Genomic DNA, 22,473 nt, shown 5'->3' on the forward strand with positions numbered 1-22,473 from the left:
GATCGGAATGGTAATCTATACGGGAGACAAAATAGATGGGGGAGGTTTTAAATAGTAGTTTTGCATCTGTACTTACTCAGAAGATGGGCAAAGAGTCTATAGAAGTGAGGCAAAGCAGCATCAACTTCATGGACCCTGTATAGATTACAGAGGTGGAAGTGTTTGCTGTCTGAAGGCAAATTAGTGTGGATAAATTCCCAGGGCTTGAAATGTAGATCCCTGGCACCCTGTGGAAGACAAGTGCAGAAATTGTTGGGATCCAAGCACAGATATTTAAATCATCCTTAGTGACAGGTGAGGTACTGGAGGATTGGAGGACAGACAATGTTGATCCACTGTTCAAGAAAAGCTCTAAAATTAAGCTCGGAAGTGATATGTTGGTGAATTTCACAGCAGTAGTGAGAAAGTCATTGGGACATATGTGCAGGAACCGGATATATAAGTATTTGGATAGATGTGGACTGATTAAGGATAGACAGCATGGCTTTGTGCATGATAGGTCATGTCTAACCAATCTAATGGAGCTACTCGAGGAAGATATCAGGAAAGTGGGTGAAGACAAGGCAAGTGGATGTTGTCTACATGGACTTTAGCAAGGCACTTGACAAAGTCTCATATGGGAGGTTGGTCAAGAAGGTTCAGTCACTCAGCATTCAAGATGAGACAGTAAATTGAATGAGACACTGTCTTTGGGAGAAGCCAGAGTGTGGTAGCAGATGGTTGCCTCTCTGACTGGAGGCCTGTGACTAGTGGTTGCAAAAAGGATCAGTGCTGGATCTGTTGTTGTTTTTCATCTATATCAGTAATCTGGATAGCAAATTTGTGGATGACAACAAGACTGGTGGTGTAGTGGACAGTGAGGAGGACTATCAGGGCTTTCAGTGTGATCTGGACCAGGTGGGAAAATGGTTTGAGAAATGGAAAATGGAATTTAATGCAGACCAGTGTGAGTTGTGGCACTTTGGTCTGACCTACCAAGGGAGGTCTTTCACAGTGACTGATCGGGCACAGGGGAGTGTTATAGCAGAAAGGGACCTCTTGAAGAAGAAAGTCCTTAATTCACTGAAAGTGGTATCACAGTTAGATAGAGACGGAAGGGAAGATTTTAGCCCAATGGCCTTCATGAACAAAAATACTGACAACAAAAGATGGATGTTATGTTGACTTGCAGAAGACATTGCTGAAGCCTAATTTGGAGTACTGAGTGCAGTTTTGTTCACAACCTACAGGAAAGATTTAAGGACTTTGAAAGAGTTCAGAGAAAATTCACAAGGATGTTGCCATGTCTGGAGGACTTGGGTTATAAGGAAAGATTGAACAGGTCAGGACTTTATTCCTTGGAATGTAGCAGATTGAGGAGAGATTTGATTGTGATAGAGGGGCATAGATAGTGTAAATGCAAGCTGGCTTTTACCACTGAGATGGGGTGGGATTACAACCAGAGGCCCTGGGTTCAGGATGAAAGGTGAAATGTTAAGGGTAACATGAGGGGAAACTTCTTCATACAGTCAGTCATCCAGGTGTGGAATGAGCAGACAGCGCAAGAAGTGCATGCAAGCTCAATTTCAACATTTCAGAGGTTCATGTAGGTACCTGGATGGTAGGGGTATGGGAGTGGGCAGATTAAATAGTTCAGCACAGACTAGATGGCCCAAAGGGCCTGTTTCTGTGTTGTAATTTTCTACAAGAATGTGAAATATTACAAAAATTCACTCTGTCTTTTTAACAGCTGTGGAGACCAACCATACACCTCAACAGGAATTTTTTATATGGCGTTAAAACTGTGGCACTTAAAGTTAATAATACATAAAAAAAAATCCCAGATGCACATCAAGAAAGACTATTTGTGTGAGACTGTTTCAGTTACTGTGGGGCCAGGCACCCATGCAGTTTAGCAGGAACAGAGAATAATACCAATGGAGAGAGTCCAACTCAGCCAAGGTACAAATTGGAGATGGCAGAAATGCCCTATTCTTATAGAAACAGGAACAGCATTAGGGAATTGATGGTCATTCCAGACTGTGCCCAGTCAGGAGATGATTTATCTGTCCAACCTGGGTATAACCTCACTGTATCAGTGTGATTCCAGATCAAACCTTGGCAACTCAAGTAATCACATCTGAAATGTTGTCCTAAACCCATTGATGGATTTTGTAAATCTTTTACAGGTTAAACATGAGAAGGAATTTATCTCCAGGAAGCTCAAACATGGCACACCAGTTTTGTTGTCTCTGTCCAGATATTTAAGAAGTGGGGCGAGGGATTCAATCGACCATCCTTCCTGCTCAGACTGTGGGGAGGGATTCACTCGGTCATCCTTCCTGCTCAGACTGTGGGGAGGGATTCACTCCGTCATCTGACCAACTGGCACGCCTGTCATTTTACACAGGAGAGAGGCCATTCACCTGCTCAGACAGTGGGAATGTATTCACTCGGTTATCACAATTGAAGGTACATCAGCACATTCACACTGGGCAAGGCCATTCACCTGTACTGCGTGTGAGAAAGGATTCAGTCAGTCTTCCCACCTGTGGACACACTAGTCAGATCACTCTGGGCAAAGGCTGGTGATCTGCTGAATATCTGGGAAAGGATTCACTCAGTCATCTGACCTAATGGCACACCAGCGTGTTCACACTGGGCTGAGGCCGTTCACCTGCTCACAATGTGGGAAGGGATTCACTCAGTCATCCCACCTGCACAGTCACAAGCGAGTTCACACTGGGGAGAAGCCATTCACCTGCTCAGAATGTGGGAAGGGATTCACTCAGTCATCCACACTACAGAGTCATCAGCGAGTTCACACTGGAGAGAGGCCATTCACCTGCTCAGAGTGTGGGAAGGGATTCACTCGGTCATCCCAACTACTGGCACACCAGCAAGTTCACACTGGGGAGTGGCCTTTCACCTGCTCAGAATGTGGGAAAGGATTCACTAAATCATCCAGCTTACTGGTACATCAGCGAGTTCACACAGGGGAGAAGCCATTCAGCTGCTCAGTCTGTGGAAAGAGATTCATTCAGTCATCTTACCTGCAGAGTCATCAGCGAGTTCACACAGGGGAGAAGCCGTTCAGCTGCTCAGTGTGTGGGAAGAGATTCACTCAGTCATCCCACCTACTGAGTCACCAGCGAGTTCACACTGGGGAGAGGCCGTTCACCTGCTCAGACTGTGGTAAGAGATTCACTCAGTCTTCCACCCTACAGAGTCATCAACGAGTTCACACTGGAGAGAGGCTGTTCACTTGCTCAGAATGTGGGAAGAGAGTCACTGATTCATCTGCCCTACAGAGACATCAGCGAGTTCACACTGGGGAGAAGCCGTTCACCTGCTCAGAATGTGGGAAGAGATTCACTGATTCATCCACCCTACAGAAGCATCAGCGAGTTCATACTGGGGAGAAGCCGTTCACCTGCTCAGAATGTGGGAAGAGATTCACTCAATTATCCAATCTACAGAGACATCATCGAGTTCACACTGGGGAGAAGCCGTTCACCTGCTCAGTCTGTGGGAAGAGATTCACTGATCCATCCACCCTACTGAGTCATCAGCGAGTTCACACTGGGGAGAAGCCGTTCACCTGCTCAGAATGTGGGAAGAGATTCACTCGGTCATCCTACCTACAGAGTCATCAACAAGTTCACACTGGAGAGAAGCCGTTCACCTGCACAGAATGTGGGAAGAAATTCACTTGGTCATCCACACTACAGAGTCACCAGCGATTTCACACCGGGGAGAAGTCGTTCATCTGCTCAGACTGTGGGAAGGGATTCACTGACTCTTCCACCCTACAGAGACATCAGCGAGTTCACACTGGGGAGAAGCCATTCACCTGCTCAGAATGTGGGAAGGGATTCACTCAGTCATCCCACCTACTGGAACACAAGTTAGTTCACACTGGGGAGAAGCCGTTCACCTGCGCAGAATGTGGGAAGAGATTCGCTCACTCATCCAACCTACATAGTCATCAGCGAGTTCACACTGGGGAGAAGCCATTCACCTGCTCAGTATGTGGGAAGAGATTCACACACTCTTCCACCCTTCAGAGACATCAGCGAGTTCACACTGGGGAGAAGCCATTCATTTGCTCAGAATGTGGGAAAGCATTCACTCAGTCATCCCACCTACTGGCGCACCAGTCAGTTCACACTGGGGAGAGGCTGTTCACCTGCTCAGACTGTGGGAAGGGATTCACTCAGTCATCCAACCTGCAGAGACATCAGCAAGTTCACACTGGGGAGAAGCCGTTCACCTGCTCAGTCTGTGGGAAAGGATTCACTCGGTTATCCCAACTACTGGAACACAAGTCAGTTCATAGTGGGGAGTGGCCATTGTTATGAATCCCTAGGTTTCGTTTGATATGGACTGTCATTTTAAGAGAGATTAAGAAGGTGAATCAGTCTGACTTGCAGCTTGTTTACATCGCTCGCAGCTTGTTTTGTTTTAACCGAGGACACAGACACTCAGAGTCAGATGGAGACGGATGAAAAATGGAAGGATTGAAACCAGGGATCTAGTGGCCAAGGGTCACTGTTTGGAACTTTCCTGTGCCCACAAGGGTGGGTTAATTATCCATTCACTGTACATCGAATGTGTGGTTGTTTGATCCATAGACGTGTATCTGATTTGAGGTATCCTGTGAAGTCCACTTATGTGTTAACCCTTGCCTGGGTGTGACGTGGTCATTCATTTGAAGATGATACCCCTCATGACAAGTCACTTTCGGTGATAATTCGTAATTAGATTTGTAAAGATGACGGATAAAATCTACAGCAACTGGTCTCTCATTTTACCACTGTGGAACCTGTAGAACAGACAGACAGACAGACGTACTTTATTGATCCTGAGGGAAATTGAGTTTCATTTCAGCCACACCAACCAAGAATAGTGTAGAAATATAGCAATATAAAACCATCAATAATTAAATAATAATAAGTTAATCTTTGCAAGTGGAAATAATTCCAGGACCAGCCTATTGGCTTAGGATGTCTGGCACTACGAGGGAAGATTAGAAAAGTTTGATGGCCACAGGCAGGAATGACTTCCTGTGACGCTCAGTGTTACATCTCGGTGGAATGAGTCTCCGGCTGAATGTACTCCTGTGCCTAACCAGTATATTATGGAGCGGATTGGAGTCATTGTCCAAGATGGCATGCAACTTGGACATCATTCTTTTTTACGACACCACCGTCAGAGAGTGCAGTTCAACCCCCGGAACATCACTGGCATTACGAATGATTTTGTTGATTCTGTTGGTGTCTGCTACCCTCAACCTTCTTCCCCAGCACACAACAGCAAACATGATAACACTGGTCACCACAGCCTCGTAGAACATACTCACCATCGTCTGGTAGATGTCAAAGGACCTCAGTCACCTCAGGAAATAGAGTCGGCTCTGACCCTTCTTGTAAACAGCCTGTGTGTTCTTTGAGCTGTCCTGTTTATTGTCAATTCGTATCCCCAGGTATTGGTAATCTTCCACCATGTCCACACTGACCCCTTGGGTGGAAACAGGGGTCACCGGTGCCTTAACCCTCCTCAGGTCCACCACCAGCTCCTTAGTCTTTTTCACATTAAGCTGCAGATGATTCTGCTCGTACCATGTGACAAAGATTTCCACCATCGCTCTATACTCAGCCTCATCTCCATTGCTGTTCGACATAACTGCCTTCTCTCGACATTTACCCTGAATTACAAATATCTCTCTCATCACCTATTTTGTGGATGAACTGAACATTCATACTTTACCATCTGAAGACTCCAAGCCTTGTTTCCCCCAAGCTCAATAGTTTGGGAGTTATATTTACACACATATATACACATAACACTGTTAATTTTCATTTAATTTGCTGAAGTTACTATAGTATAAATGGATACTAATAACCATTGTGGTTTTCACATCAAAAACAGACTCCAGTAGTAGTCTGTTGCTGCTGGTTCGTTTCTGAAGCGTTAAGGTTCGTAACAAAATGGGGCCTGCTTCTGGGATATGATCAAATTTGAGGATTGATTTATTATCAATTTCATTGGGGAAATCTCTTTTGATTTATTTCTGTTTGGAAAATTTGCAGCAATGGATGTTGATCGATGTCAGGAAGCGCCAACCTCTGTGGCATTAGAGGACGCCAGAAGGGTTGAGTTGTTGAGTATTGCTGAAAGGTTAAAACTTGCTAAGGTGAAATTGACAATGAGGAGATGCAGAGGATAACAGCTGAACATTATGTATCTGAGGGTGTGTTTAAAGTGGAGGAGTTGGAGGGGTTTCCTGAAAGTAAACCTCGTGAGCTTGAGCCCCAGTACAAGTGCGAAAAATTAAAGATGGCGGCTGCGGAAAGGCAGAGGCAGTTTGAGGCTAGAGAGGCAGAAAAACAGACAGAAAATTGTCTCATAAAGTGTAATAAAGGGAAAGGCTTAGCATGCCTATACTGCTTTGCCAGTTGATGAAGCAGCTGATTTTTTATACTGCACCAATCATCGCCACTGGGCTATAAACGTGCAAGAGCAGTGTGTGGTTCAGTGCTTTGCTCAAAAACACTCACACTGCCTCGGCTGAGGCTCGAAAACATGACCTTCAGATCACTAGTTCAACACCCTAACCAGCTGGCCACGCACCACACATTATGACCTAGTGAAGCAGGCTGTGCTCAAGAAGCATAAAGGCAAAAGTTTAGATATTTGAAGAAACCTGTGAAACAGACTTATATGGAATTTGCTTATGAGTAATTTGTGTGTATTGCCCGCTGGTGCACATATAAAAAATATAAATAATGATTTTAACAGCTTGAACGAGTTGGTTTTAACTGAAGAATCCAAAAAGTGTGTCCCTGATGACATAAAGATGTATTTAGATGGAAATGATGCTGCCACTATGCAGGAGTCTGCTAAATTAGCAGATCAGTCAAGGTTATGGTTACCCTGAATTAGAGTTTCGAAAAGAGTAGCAGGGATAACCAGGGTAAACCAGAAATTAATGCTGGGATTTGTCACAGTTGTCAAGTTTTGGCTAAACCTCATCAGGTCACCCCAGTGGCCCCACTCCGACCTATACCTGCATTCTGTGAACCCTTTTCTAAAGTTATAGAGAATTATGTTGGCCCATTGCCAAAGCCTAAAGATGGCCATCAGTATCTGCTAACTATTATGTGTACTGCGTCCAGATTCCCAGAGGCAATACCTCTCAGAAATATTAAAGCTAAAACTGTGGCGAAGGCTCTTACTGAGTTTTTTTTTACTTTATTCGATTTGCCTCAAGAAATCCAGTCTGATCAAGGAAGTAATTTTACATCTGGGTTATTCCAACAGGTAGTTTCTGAACTGGGAGCAAAACAAATCACATCGTCTACATACCATCCGGAATCACAAGGGGCTTCAGAAAGATTTCACTCTACCCACAAAACAATGATTAAGACATACTGTGTTGAAAATGGAAACGACTAGGATGAAGGAATACATTTGCTTTTGTTCGCAGTAAGAGAGTCGGTTCAGGAATCATTGGGCTTTACTCCATTTGAACTCGTATTTGGACGCAGAGTGAGGTGACCTTTGACCTTGTAAAAGGAGCGGTGGATTGGTGGGGATTTACATGTTAACTTGTTAGACTATGTTTTAAATTTCAAAAATAAACTACACCAATTCTGTGGTCTAGCGAGACAAAACTTAAAGATTTCTCAAAACAAAATGAAGTGTTGGTTTGATAAGCAGGGTTGCGAAAGAAAATACCAGGTGCGAGATAAGGTGCTTGCCTTATGTTGACGAATCCACTTCAGGTGAAATTCAATAGACCGTATGAAATAGTCTCTCAATTTAATGATGTGAATTATGTTATTACAACACACAACCTACGTAAACTAACACACCTGGCCCACATAAATATGATAAAGCCTTGTTTTGACAATCAGGCACCATCTGTGAGTGTTGTTGTCAAAACATATGAATCTGGCAACCCTGAGCTTGAAACAATTGACTCGTCTGAGACTTTTCACAAGCCAAACGTGGTCCCAGTTAGGCTAATGAACTCCGTTGTTCCAGAAAACATTGATAACAAGTCGGCTCATCTGCAGCCAAAGCAACAACAACAGCTGAAGGAATTAATTCTGAAGTTTAAAGATTTCTTTCCCGATGTTCGCAAGCAAACCACGGTCTCATTACATGATGCAGATATTGGTCAAGCCAAACCGATTAAACAACACCCATATCGCATGAACGTAGAGAATGTAAATTGGCTGAGCAATTGTTGTAAGCGTGGAAACAGATTCAGTAGGTCTCAGGGGCACAGATTATGGGAAGGTAAATGAAGTAACAAAAACAGATGCCTATCCTATCGCTAGGATAGATGATTGCATCGATAAAGTTGGAATAGCTAATTTCTTACACTGTTGACAGGGTATTGGTGTGTTCCATTGACGGACAGACATAGAGAAATTTCTGCCTTTGCGACACCATCTCGGTTGTATGAATACAATGTTTTGCCTTTTGGAAAGAAGAATGCTCCAGGAACATCCCAGAGAATGATTAATTTTGAAATTCGAGGGTTAGAACACACAGATGCCTATATTGATGACTTAGTCACAGGGAGTGACACTTGGGAAGAGCATATCTTTGATTGGTAAGAAGGCTCAGAAGGTTTCTGGGAATGGATGGATATTATCGTAAGTTCTGTAAGAACTTTCCTGCTCTCGCTCTTCCTCTGACTAATCTCCTGAAGATGGGTGAAAAGTTTGTTTGGACTGAACCTTGTCAGGAGGCATTTGATCGATTGAAAGATATTATTTGAGATTAGGCCAATCAATGTAGTATTCTCAGCAAATTTAATTAGCAGATTGGAGCTGTGGGTGGCAACACAAGTCATGGGTGCACAGAGAGTAAAGGAGAGGGCCAAAGTGACAACCCTGTGGGGTATGTGTGCTGAGGGTCAGAGAGACAGAGGAGATGGAGCCCACTCTTACCACCTGCTGGTGATCTGACAGGAAGTCCAGGATCCAGCTACACAAGGCAGGGTGAAGGCCGAGGTCTCTGAGCTCCTTGTCGATACTTCACGCCTTTGTATGGCTACTGCTCTGCCCATGACTGCAAGGAACTGCAGAGAACTTTGGAGAGCAGAGAACATCAGAGAAACAAGCCTCCACTACATGGACTCTCCCTACACTTCCCCTCCCTCGGAAAAGCAGGCCATGTACACAAAGAACCTCATAACCTGGACATTCTTGCTGCAAACCCGCTCCCACATTGGCGGAGAGATACAAAAGCCTTAAAGTGCGTAACACCAGGCTGAAGGATGGCTTCCTGTCTGCAGTTATAAGCCAAATGAATGATAAAATGGACTCGGCCTCACAATGTAACTCGACGTGACCCTGCACCATATGTCTATCTGCACTGCACTTTCTCTGCAGCCATAATACTTTGTTACAGTTATTTTTTTGTTGTCTATGAGCTCAATGTACTGTTGTAATGTATCGATCTGTGTGGATGGTACATCAGGCAAGATTTTCACTGTAGCTCAGTACGTGATGATAATAAACAAATACACCACTTTAATTGTGTGGAAATATTAGACAGACTGAGCTTCTGCTCCCGAACCACAGAAGGAAACTGACCAGTTGTCATTTCTGTGGAAAGCAAATATATGGAAAATGCTTCAATCTCACATTACGATCTGCGGTAACTGGGATCAGGTGACCGGTGGTGGGTCTCCCATATCAATATCAGAATCAAGTTTAATAGCACCAGCATATGCCATGAAATTCGTTGTCTCTGCGGTAGCAGTAGAACCTAATTAACAAAAGATCTTAACAATTGTGACTTTAAGTAAGTATATATATATAGTACAAAAATATAAAAAAAATGTAATAAGCTATTCTAATTGTGTAAATGTAATAATCTAATTTAATTGTGTGGAGCTATTTGATCCGGATCTCACTGCGTTCTCTGAAAGGGACAAAGGTGAAGCTACACGTACATGTCGAGCAGTGACCCGCAAATGCTGCAGATCTGCAGAAAAACGTGAACAGGAAACGGGATCAGGTGACGGGTGGAGGGTCTCCCTCCTGAACTGGTGACTCTGCTCCTCGGCCCTAACATGCTGCCCGACCCATCCTCCGCATTCCCCACATTATTCCATATTTACACCAGATACATGTCTACTTTTCCACACCATATCTACCCCGATCCCTTTCCCTCCACCCCCAGGTCACAGAGTCACGGGCTCGATTCCCATCCCCTTTTTCAGAGACTGGGATCACTGGTTCAACCGGTAATGATGTTCTGCATTTCAATGTGTTCACCTCTCAGTCCTCGATTCTCTAAATGACATTTAGAGTTACCACATTTGATCTTTCTTCAGGTTATGACCCCACCTCTCCAGGGATCAGTCAAGTGAATCTTCATTGCACTCTCTATAACAAATACTCTCTAACCTCATTGTTTATGGAATTAATTTCCATCTTCTGCAGCTCCGTGTTGCCCCAACCACTGAGCTCCCACCCCTGTCACTATTTTCACCTTCCACCTCCCCCCTCACCTGAATCCACCTCTCACTCCCCAGCTCATGCCCCATCCCTACCCCTCACCTCTTTTCTCTGACTATTTCCCCTCCACTCTCAGTCCAGAGGGAGGGTCTCGGCCCGAAATGTTTACGGTCCATCTCCCTCCACAGATGCTGTCCGACCCACTGAGTTCCTCCGGCAGTTTGCTCTTTGGTCTGTATAACCCGTGTTAATATGGGGAGCGGGATTTTACACCATATTGCAGGGTTAGGGTTAATGGACTTTTCGGTGAGACGACAACATTAATCAGGGGTTTCATCACTGAATCCAGTGTTGTGGGACATAAAGTCCCCTGTTATGTGTCCGGCTGTGCCGTGTTGTTGGTGGAGTGGGCAGCGTGGTGTTTGTCTCGATTCGGGTCACAACACCAGAATTGCCAGCGGGATCCACACACAGTGTATTAGTCAACAGAAAACCTCTCGTCCCTGCAGTCTTTGTCTCCTGGTAAACTCAACACCCTGACAGTGTGGACCATAGATACCCCTTCCTCTCAGAGTCAGGGGATCATTCAGACAGCTGATCGCTGAGAGGAATTATATTTATTGGTCATTAAAGTTCGCCCAGATTCGTTTGGACGGATTTGATGTGGAGTTCGGGGTGTCACAGTGACAGGCCCGGACGGCAGAACTCTCTCCGTTGTCCAAACATCCTTCCAGGTGAGGCGACAATTCACCTGTGAATCTTCCGGGGTCGCCCGTTGTGTCCGCTGCTCCCGATGCGGCCGCCTCGACACTGGTGACACCGGCTCCTCCGCAGTTTTGTCGGGTAGGAGTGTTTTTTTAACGGGTGTCGATATTTTTCTTCCCTTTTGTGCGGGGGGGAGGGGTGGATTTGGGGGTTGATGATCGGGATGCCGTCCTTTTTGATGCGGGGGGGGGGGGTGGGGAGGGAGTTTCATTTTTTTCTCTCTCTGAACGACTTTCACGATTTCTTTGTTTCGTGGTTCTCTGGAGAAGGAAAAAAAAACTCAGCGTTATTTATGAATTCCTGCTTTGATAATAAATTAATCTTTCAACCATCCACTCCGAGCGGGACTTCCCGGTGTCCAAACATTTCAATTCCGATTCCCATTCCCGTTCCGACGTGTCATCCCATCCCTTGCCAAGATGAGGCCACCCTCAGGGTGCGGGATCAGCAACTTGTATTCCGTCTGGGTGCCCCCACCCACCCTGATGGCATGGATATCGATTTCCCCTTCCGGTGAACAAATTTACCTCACACCCCACCCTCCCACTCCCTCTCATCCCCTCTGTCTTTGTACGTCCTCTCACCTGCTTATCACTTCACTCTGGGTCCACTGCTCCATCCCTTTCTCAATATATTGAAGTGTATCTGCGAGTGTCGATACTCAAAATATCCTCACACGTCTGGTGTTACATGGTTCGACCTTCATACATCCAGTTTAGTGTTTAAATATATAAAAAGTTAAAGAAGCTTGAATCTTTACATAAATTATTATCACAACTATACGAATAGAAAATATTGTATTTTGGAAGTGAGAAATGTTAATGGGAGGAGAGCAACCATTTGGGAGGTTTGGAAATGCATTTCATCTCGTTCATTGTCTCACTAAGTTACTCTTTTTCCTATCAACACAAAGAGAAAAAGAGCCTCTTTTCAATCAACTACAGTTGGTGGAGCGAGGCCAAGGAGTTAATCAGCTACTAATGATATGAAATAACGTAAAACTAGCTTGTAGCCTAGAATTTTTTTTCCATTTGGCTTCCAAAACAAAACTAAATTTATCCAGGTGTAGAAGAGGATTTTGGATGATTAGCTTGTGTATTTTTCTTTCATTATTTTCGACTCTTAAACATGGGTTTCGATGTTCATTCCGTGCTTAATATAGCTCCTTCCTGGAATCCAATGGTATCCATTGGAAAGAGCGGAAAAATGCTTGCATTTGTGTACAGGTATTTCCCAACTTCCTTGGACAACGGGACGAGCGAGAAGGAATTTCACAAATACCTAAATAAAAAACAGTCACAGCTCCAGGATTTCACCAAAAACTATCAAATATCCTAATGTTATTAGTGGTATTTCTCCCCACCAGCCAACACCCCCGCTTCTGTAAAATTCGCTCTATTTAATAACCGGGGTTGTTAAATTCCGCGCTTGTTTATATTGACTTTTTTACAGAGGTGTCAGAGCGGCGCTGCTGTGAGCTCTGGTAGCACTGCACCCCTGAATGTATGAGATAGTACAGTGTTAAATGCAAAACCCTGAGCAGTGTCGATGGTCAGAGGGATCTTAGACTCCAAGTTCATCGCTCCCTGAAAGAGACTGCACAGATTGATCGGGTGGTTAAGAAGGTAAATGGCATGGTTGTCTTTAATAGTTGAAGCACTGAGTTCAAAAGTCATGAAGTTGTGTTGCAGCTTTGTAAAACTTGTTAGCTCACATCTGGAGTGTTTCATACTGTTCTGGTCGCCCCCATTCTCGGAAGGATGTCCGGGCTTTGGAGAGGGCGCAGAAGAGGTTTACCAGGATACTCCCTGGATTAGAGGGCATGAGCTATAACGAGAGGCTGGACAAACTTGTGTTGTTTTCTCCAGGCTGGGGTGAGACTGGATGGACGTTTACATGATTACGAGAGGAATAGGTAGAGTGGACAGAGGGTATGTTTTTTTCCTGGGGGTTTGAAATGTCTGACACATTTAAGGTGAGAGGAGATGAGAGGGGCAAGTTTGTTTATTTCCACAGAGTGCTAGGAAGCTGTAAACTATGCCTGGGATGTTAGACCCCACCAGTCACGTGATCCCATTTGCCCCTCCCATTTAACCATAGATGTAACAATCTCTTTGTGCATGTTCTCAATCTCCAGGTGGGTGGTCACGCATCCTCCATGTTGTGTTGGGGAAATCTGATGTTGGCCACTGAGTCCCGTTAACTTCCCCCCAACTGGCCTCGTTTCCTGAAGCTCCTCACATTTGACCTGGAGCTTTATGGGTGTTGTGTCTTCTCCCGGACTGGGGTGGGTGAGAAAGGAGAACGTCCCAGGTTGTGGGGATCTTTGATTTCACTGCCTGCTTTAGCGAGAGACTGGGAAGTCTCGGGGTGAGAATGTTTCCTGTGATGTGCTGATCTGGACACAAGGACACACATGCAACCTCTGCCAAGGCTCGAACTAGCAACCTTCAGATCTCTAGATGAACGCCTTAACCACTTGGCCACGCGCGAACACATGTGATAGTAGAACACAAAAGAAAGCACAATGTTTCCCTTTAAATTATCCTGGTACCAATTTGTTTGTTATTCCTGGAAATGTGTTCAGTACAGTTGTTGCTAACAAGGTGTACATAAGCAATCTCAGGAATGATCGGCTTTATGTATGAGGAGCATTTGATGGTTCTGGACCTGTGCTCAATGGAGTTCAGAGGGATGGTGGGGGTGGTGGAGGGATGTATGGTTAAGTAAACCTACTGAATGCTGAAAAGCCTGGATACAGTGGACATGGAGTGGATGTTTCCATTAGACAGCGAGTCTGTGATCTGACAGCACTGTCTCAGAGTAAAGATGCTTCTCTTTAAAACTGAGATGAGAAAAAATAAATTGGCCTTAAGGTGTGTGATCTGTGGAATTTGTTGCCACAGAGGTTGGTTGAGGCTCCAATTTGGATATATTTGTGACAGATTAATATATTCATGATTGCTGAGTAGCTTCAGGTTTACAGGAGGAAGACAGGGATATGGTGTTGGAATAAAAATCAGCCGTGGTTGAATGATGGGCAGACCAGATGTATCGAATCACCTAATTCTGTCTTATGTCTTACCATGACTGAATGATGGCTCCTTCTTATCCCATATCGTTCTGTGAGATGTGAGGGACAATAAAAGATTGGTCACTGAGATCGTTAAATCTGCCTTCAGTGTTTAAATTTCAGTGAGTTTTGTTCTTAGTAACATTAAGCAGAAAAGTTTAGTTCTCCTTTTCATTATTAATGTGCTTCATTGTCTCTCTGGTTAAAGTTAGACCTGTGGTGAGAGATTTATTGGAAGAAAAACACCAACTGGAGGCAAACCACGACTGAAGACGAGGGAACAGCAACAAGTGTACCAGCCCGAGGACTTAGAGCACCGACTGGAGAGAAACCAATCTGACTCGGAGATTCCAGTGATTCAGTCAGCAGAATGTTTGGTGAGTCTCGTTTACTCAAACACTGGTCCTTTAGATATTACATACCTGTACAAAGGAAGGTAGGTAATGGTGGGGAGTGAGACTGAATGTGCCCAGAAGAACCAGTTATGCCTCTGTCAGACCCAGTTGCAATCAGTCCCGGTCTGGTAATGTGCTTCCAGCAGCCCAGCCCTTTGAAACCACTCCCATTCCCTCACAGTGGTCACTCAGTTCAAGATCTTACATCCTCTGATGCAGCTTTTGGTCAGTTCTGAGTGGGGAGAGGGAAAGAGAGGGGAGTGTTTATACTGACTGTCTTTCAAAAACATTAATTGTTTGAACTTGCTGCAAACTCTCTACCCATACCCTGTACTTTCTCAACCAAATTATTGACATAGATGACAAGTAGCAATGGGCATAACCTCAGGGAACGTCACTAAGCACGGGACTCGAGTCTAAGAAACAGTCTCTCACCATCACCCTCTGATTCCTACCACCCAGCCATTCCCAGGCTCTGGGGCTCTGTAACAAACTCAATGTTAACAGGAAGATTAGTCAGTGATTAAGATGATGAGAGAATTGTGGCCTCCTGAAAGGACATGCGAGCTGAGCTGTCTGATTCATTGGACCAGATCCACCCTCGTTGACAACGTAATTTACCCCTTGCCCATCCACCCACGTCATATCACTCACAGTACCCCAACCACCCTCCGTCCCGCCAGTGGCCCCACACCCTTCTGACCATTCATCCCACACCGACACATAGACAGGCCCCCTTCACCCACGTCCACCCTCCCAGCTTGGGGAACCACAACAAACTGATCCCGCGATCCCGACACAGTGCAAAACTAACACCAGGGATGCAAGACTGGAGAGCCCCGGAGCCTCCAGCTGTCCGGCTCGGTCCCGGCCCTTTGCCACTTGCAACCGGCCCTGGATTTACACAAACCCGAGATTAACCCCTTCCTCACCGCCACCTGAACAGGAGAAACACCCGCATCAGCTGGGGTTGAGCTGCAGTTGGTTCCGGTATGTGTTAAAGCTCCCCGCTGTCTGCTATGGAGACCAGAATCGTACGCGGTAAAACCATATAACAATTACAGCATGGAAACAGGCCGTCTCGGCCCTTCTAGCCTGTGCCGAACGCTTACTCTCACCTCATTCCACTTACCTGCACTCACCCCATAACCCTCCATTCCTTTCCTGTACATATACCTATACAATTTTTTTTAAATGACAAAATCAAACCTGTCTCTACCACTTCCACTGGAAGCTCGTTCCACACAGTTACCACTCTCTGAGTAAAGAAGTTACCCATCGTGTTGCCCCCTAATCTTTTGCCCCTTAACTCTCAACTCATGTCCTCTTATTTGAATCTCCCCTACTCTCAATGGAAAAAACCTGTCCACGTCAACTCTGTCTATCCCCTCATAATTTTAAATACCTCTATCAAGTCCCCCCACAACCTTCTACGCTCCAAATAATGAAGACCTAACTTGTTCAACCTTTCTCTGTAACTTGGGTGCTGAAACCCAGGTAACATTCTGGTAAATCTCCTCTGTACTCTATTGACATCTTTCCTATAATTTCGTGACCAGAACTGTATACAAAACTCCAAAATCTGGCCTCGCTAATGCCTTCTACAATTTTAACATCACATCCCAACTCCAATACTCAATGCTCTGATTTATAAAGGCCAGCATACCAAAAGCTTTCTTCACCACATGAGATTCCACCTTAAGGGAAATATGCACCATTATTCCTAGATTTCCTCACACTGTCTACAAGCTTTCTCTATTTGTGAACTAACCACTTCTCTCCTAGTCTCTTCAATTTGATTCCCACCCCCCAACCATTCTAGTTTAAAGTCTCCCCAGTAGCCTTCACAGATCTCCCGCCAGGATATTGGTCCCCCTAGGTTTCAAGTGTAACCCGTCATTTTTGTACAGATTATTCCTGCCCCAAAAGAGGTCCCAATGATCAAGAAACTTGAATCCCTGCCCCCTGCTCTAATCCCTCAGCCACGCATTTATCCTCCACCTCATTCCATTACTACTGTCACTGCCGCGTGGCACAGTCAGTAATCCCGAGATTACTCCAGCCCTCCCTTCTTGCTCCCTCTCTCCCTCACTCTCAATTCTCCCTCACCCCTTCCTTGTCATCACAATGATGTTGCCAGATCTGGAGGACTTGGGTTATAAGGAGAGATTGAACAGGCCAGGACTTTATTCCTTGGAATGTGGAAGATTGAGGGGAGATTCGATGGAGGTATACTACAATTATGAGGGTTAGAGATAGGGTAAAAGCAAGCTGGCTTTTACCACTGAGATGGGGTGTGACTATAATCAGAGGCTATGGGTTAAGGGTGAAAGGTGAAACGTTCAGGGGAACATGAGGGGAAACTTCTGCCGGGTGAGTTTCCAAAGAGATCACCAGCTCGTAACCCAGCACGGATGGAAAGCGTGCAGGAGAGCCGGCTGGATTCGAACTCAGGACCTTTCGTCCCGAAGTCTGGCATGATGCCACTATGCCACCAGCCAGGCCAGGAGATATTGACATGGCATTGAAACTGTGGCACTGTATATTAACATTACATAAAGGAAAACCCTAGCTACACGTCAACAAATGCTATTTAAGTGAGAGGGTTTCTGTTACTGTGGGGCCAGACACCCTTTCAGCTCAGTGGGAAGAGGGACTAATTCAAATGGACAGAGTCAAACAGAGCCAAGTCACAGATTGGAGATGGCATAAGTGCCCCATTCTTATAGAGCATCAGAGAGTTTGAGGGTCGTTCCAGATACCAGCACTGTGCCCAGTTAGAAGGTGATTTCTCTCTCCAACTTGTGTTGAACTTCACTGTAACAGTGTGATGTCAGATCGCACCTTAGCAACTCAAGTGATCTCATCTCAAATGTTGTCCTTCACCCACTGATGGATTTTTAACTCTTTTCACAGGTTAAAATCGACAAGGAATTTGTCTATGGGAATTCAAACACAACACACCAGTTGTGCTGTCTCTGTCTGGATATTTAAGGAGCAAGTGATTCAATCCGCCACCCTTCCTGCTCAGACTGTGGGAATGGATTCACTCAGTCACCTCAACTGAAACTACATACTGGGCACGGCCATTCATTTATTCTGTGTGCGGGAAGGGGTTCAGTCGGTCTTCCCACCTGTGGACACAGCAGGCAGTTCACACTGGGCAGAGGCTGGTCATCTGCTGAATTTGTGGGGAAGGATTCACTCAGTCATCTGGCCTAATGGCTCACCAGGGAGTTCACACCGGGCAGCGGCTGTTCGCCTGCTCAGACTGTGGGAAGGGATTCACTTGCTCATCTAAACTGAAGGTACATCAGCGTGTTCACACCTGTGAGAGGCCGTTCACCTGCTCAGACTGTGGGAAGGGATTCACTTGCTCATCCACACTAAAGGCACACCAGCGAGTACACACAGGGGTGTGGCCATTCACCTGCTCTGAATGTGGGAAGGGATTCAGTAAGTCATCTGATCTACAAAAACACCAGCGAGTTCACACTGGGGAGAGGCCGTTCATCTGCTCGGACTGTGGGAAGGGATTCAGTCATTCATCCACCCTACACAGTCACCAACGAGTTCACACTGGGGAGAGGCCATTCACCTGCTCAGAATGTGGGAAAGGATTCAGTCATTCATCCACCTTACAGAGACATCAGCGAGTTCACACTGGGGAGCGGCCATTCACCTGCTCAGTCTGTGGGAAGGGATTCACACAGTCGTCCAAACTATTGGCACACCAGTCAGTTCACACTGGGGAGCGGCCGTTCACCTGCTCAGACTGTGGGAAAGGATTCACGCTGTCATCTAATCTACTGAGACACCAGCGAGTTCACACTGGGTAGAGGCCGATCACCTGCTCAGTCTTTGGCAAGAGATTCTCTCGGCCATCTCCACCAAATGTGCATGATTGTCAAGTCAAACTTGAGTTTCAGGAAGGTATCAAGGAAGAGCAAGAATTCACTCGCAGAGAGGACGAAACCTTCTGCCTGAGGGCGGTTTCTGCCCAGAACATTTGGGCGGACCCCGCAGCGTCACAGTGGCAGTCCGAGAGCAGCGTCACAGTGGCAGTCCGAGAGCAGCGTCACATCCCGCGGTAAGATGCCGAACTTTAAATAATTGTTGAGACTGTTTCAGGGAGAGGAGCACTGCTGTCACTGCGTTTGGGTGAACTCCGCTATCGGGATCATCGCACACAGGCACTTCTTGAAAACGGCGCAAGGCTTAAGAAGAGCTCGCGGACCTTCAAAAGGGTTCACCCAGTTTGGAATCATAACGATCCAGTAGAGAAACGGAGGTGCCGGTCCGAAATCGTCTCCGAAGTTCGACAGGCAGCCAGTTTTTCACCTGATCCTAATGCTAATGCTACTGCCACTGCCTTATGACTTATGACTAACCTTGACTAGACTAATGACTGACTTACCGCTGGTTATTTATGACTACTGACTAATAATTATTAACTGCCACGCTTGCGAAAATAAAAATAAAAAAGGAAAAAGAAGGAAAGCTGTTTGGTCATTGAGTGGAATCCAGTTAAAACCTTCGGGTAGGCGTATTCAGTCCCTTTCAGGTGGGGAAGCTGCACATGGGAGCAAGAACTCCGACTTGACAGTGAAAAAGTGGTTGACAGTGAAAATACTGCTTGACAACACTGTTTGACCAGGAAACAGAAATCTGGGAGCTTTGAGCAGGAACAGCAAGAGCAATAACCTGGAGTCCTGAAAAAGGAAGGAAATCAAGTTCAGATAAAACAACATCAAAGCATCACTAAAAAGTTGTACTCTCACCTGTGAAGCGGTACAACATCCTTGAAAGTAATTTTGATTCGGATTTCCAGTATCATTTTTTAATTTTTCATACATCGATAAAACTTCCAGGTAGAGCTTAGTTAGTTGGAGACAGAAAAAAATAAACACATAGCTTTTTTCCCGTGGCTCTGGAAGTTGATTAATTTTCAGGGTACATTGATGATCAATATAAATATATGTTCCTGCAGTGAGATTTGCTTTACTCAGCACGCGACCGGACGGAAGTTGTCGCCACAGAGAAACAGAGAACAGAGGGAAACAGAGGGAAAGAAACAAACTGTGACGGGGCCTCGGGATGTGAACAAGGATAAAGCCGGAGATATGCGTGGACAACGAGGGAGCAGGTCGAAGATGGAGTTGAAAAAGAAGGAAAATAATGCACACAGGCTATATTTCAGCCCGATCACGTCTCCCTCACGGTGAAACTCACTAGTCTGCAATGAGATTAAATTCTGTTCAGAACGAGACCGGACGTGCGGACAGAGAGAAACAGGGAACAGAGGAAACAGATTTTCACGGGACCCAGAATGTGAATGGAGTTAAAGAGGCAGATAGGAAAGGACAAAGCGGAGCAGTTCGGAGATGGAAAAAGAGTTGGAAAAGTAAAGAAACACACTTACACACACACACACACACACACACACACACACACACACACACACACACACACACACACACACTCCGCTATGTTTCAGTCTGATCACGTTCCCCTCACCGGCGTGGGGGAAGGAGTGAGCAAGGACAACGTGAGAGGTATTGGGAGTAAAACACCGTGAGCGTCACTGAAAAGGCTGAATCAGAAACAAAGGAGAGAATGGAGAAAAGGGAGAGGATTCTTCCTAACTGGACCAACCCAGAGTAAAACGCTGTCAGATGTAACGGAGATTATTAAAATAAAACCGGCGGGGCCTGACTATAAACCCTCCATCCGGGTGAATTACAGCTGAGGTCACAGGTGAACGCGACTGTCAGCCAGACAGAGACCCCGGCAACGAACAACCCTACAAACGGGAGTACAATAGAGGAAGGAAGAACTAAAGTATATCAGTACAGTCCAGTTCAGCAGAGGGTCAGAGATAACGACCAGGAGATCGGCCGCTGCCATTCCCAGCAGGTAGCGAGTGATGCATTTGGAGAGACCGCACTTTCCTCGGCACAGGATAACAATCGCCACCAGGTTAACTGCAAGGGAGAGAGAAAGGAGCAGAGAAATTACTGACCTGTCTGGGCAATAGAGCAGAATATTATGATTAGACATCAACTTATGTTTTTTCTCTCCTACAAATGGTGGAAACTGGACCCAGAACATATGAACCCGCTGACGGTGTGCAATATCGGCGTGACAGAGAACTCTCCGCGAGTTTTGTAAATGGGTTCAATCTGGGGAATTCCCAAACCAGATGACAGATGACAGCTGGTTAAACGCTTCCGGGCCGCAGTAAGGAATGGGTATGATATACCAACGTCACTGGCCTGAGCATCACAGGAATGAAATGAAATCCACATCGGCGGTTCCCTCTGCTCATATTTCTAACATAAATGCGCCATTCGCGTTGTTCTATCACCCACTCAGGCAATTCACAGTCGATTCATACGGACAGAACAGAAGGTCGGCTGGCTCCCACAGATGCAGTGTAGCCCGGTGTCCTCCTGTGCAGACATTTCGATTCGCAATTATTACGGGATATCGAGACAGCGGAGAGGATTTCAGTCAAAGGCAGCATCTCGGCTCCAGTATGGAGCGCTGCCTGCTACGACAGCAATGGGATTAACATTGTCAGCGCCTTCTGCCCATGAGTGAAATGCGGGGACTGGGCGGGTGACTGTGGAAACAAGTAGCGACAGAAACACTACAGAACATCGGAATTAACTCTCAGACTCTGCCGTTTGCAGGAGTGACAGCGGCTTACCGGGAATTCCAACGGCTGAAATAACAGGGTAGTAAATGTTTTCTATCCGCCAGATTACTGGATATCCCATTTGACTGACGCAGTGAACGCGATTGCTCTGAATTCCACAGCTCGGCAAGACACTCTGGGCTGACGTACTGCAACAGGCTCTGATTTATACAGGGGATCGATCTCCAGTGACAAGGTCCCACCTCCCACCATTGTTACTGAACAAACAAATTACATCACCGGCAGTGTCTCAGGTGAAAATACTGTGGTGATGTAACGCGAACACGTCAACAGCATTAGCATTACCTCATTGAGATCCCTTTGCGCAATTCGAGTAAAATGTGTAGTGAGACCAATAAGTGAGCAATCAGCTTCATTTACCACATTCCACAGTTGTATTGACAGAGATTCCAACTGTTCCCATTTTCCAACCTGAAACTTTCACTGTGGTTCTCTTTTCAAAAGCATTCAGGAATCGATGTTTCCAGCATTTTTTTGCAATTATCTGTGTCACGCCTGCTGTTTCATCTACAAATAGATCCGGTTTCCCCTCAGTGTGCTCTGGATCCAGGGACACATGAAAACCCTCCCAGTCTCCTCCTGCGGACTTCAGTCTAAAATTTTTCACTTTTTCTTAGTTCAGCAGTTCCACTTTGGCCGCTTAGACACCAAACCCTTCCCACCCCGTCCGACTATGTGTCAGCATTTATAAAACATACTCGTTCTGTACACAGACTCTCGGTCCAGTTCTCCTTCAACCCTGGACGACATCTAAGTTTACGTCATTTTGATCACCTCCCCGAGTCCAGAGCTGCCACGGTTCCCTCCATCTTTTAAACTCTTTTCCACATCTGTGTATCGATGTTTGTGTGTGTGTGTGTGTGTGTGTGTGTGTGTGTGTGTGTGTGTGTGTGTGTGTGTGTGTGTGTGTGTGTGTGTGTGCTTTTGTGTGTGAGTGTCGGTTTCATTGTATGTGCGCAGGTGTATAGATATTTGTGTGCAACTCTTATATATCACAAAATGTATATGGATAAAATTTGTTATTGCTGCTGTGGATTTTGAAACGGAGAAGTGACG

At 45.6% G+C, this 22,473-nt stretch overlaps 1 protein-coding gene across 1 annotated transcript; it reads left to right on the forward strand.

Moving 5' to 3' along the window:
- Positions 1-399: 399 nt before the first annotated feature.
- LOC132387755 (zinc finger protein 850-like) lies at positions 400-19,450 on the forward strand. The gene is made up of 2 exons (XM_059960117.1): positions 400-4,337; positions 17,897-19,450. The coding sequence occupies exons 1-2, from the start codon at positions 2,616-2,618 to the stop codon at positions 18,533-18,535; spliced, it is 2,361 nt and encodes a 786-aa protein (XP_059816100.1). The 5' UTR covers positions 400-2,615; the 3' UTR covers positions 18,536-19,450.
- The last annotated feature ends 3,023 nt before the right edge of the window (positions 19,451-22,473 follow it).

Source organism: Hypanus sabinus, unplaced genomic scaffold, assembly GCF_030144855.1.
Source record: "Hypanus sabinus isolate sHypSab1 unplaced genomic scaffold, sHypSab1.hap1 scaffold_219, whole genome shotgun sequence".
Taxonomy (NCBI): Eukaryota; Metazoa; Chordata; class Chondrichthyes; order Myliobatiformes; family Dasyatidae; genus Hypanus; species Hypanus sabinus.

Bases quoted from the DNA above. Each gene is read 5' to 3' on its own strand.
- LOC132387755 (XM_059960117.1), top strand. From the start codon at position 2,616: ATGGCACACCAGCGTGTTCACACTGGGCTGAGGCCGTTCACCTGCTCA. The intron at 4,338-17,896 runs TGAATCCCTAGG...TGTGGGGAAGGA, and splicing joins GTGGGGAGTGGCCATTGTTA to TTCACTCAGTCATCTGGCCT.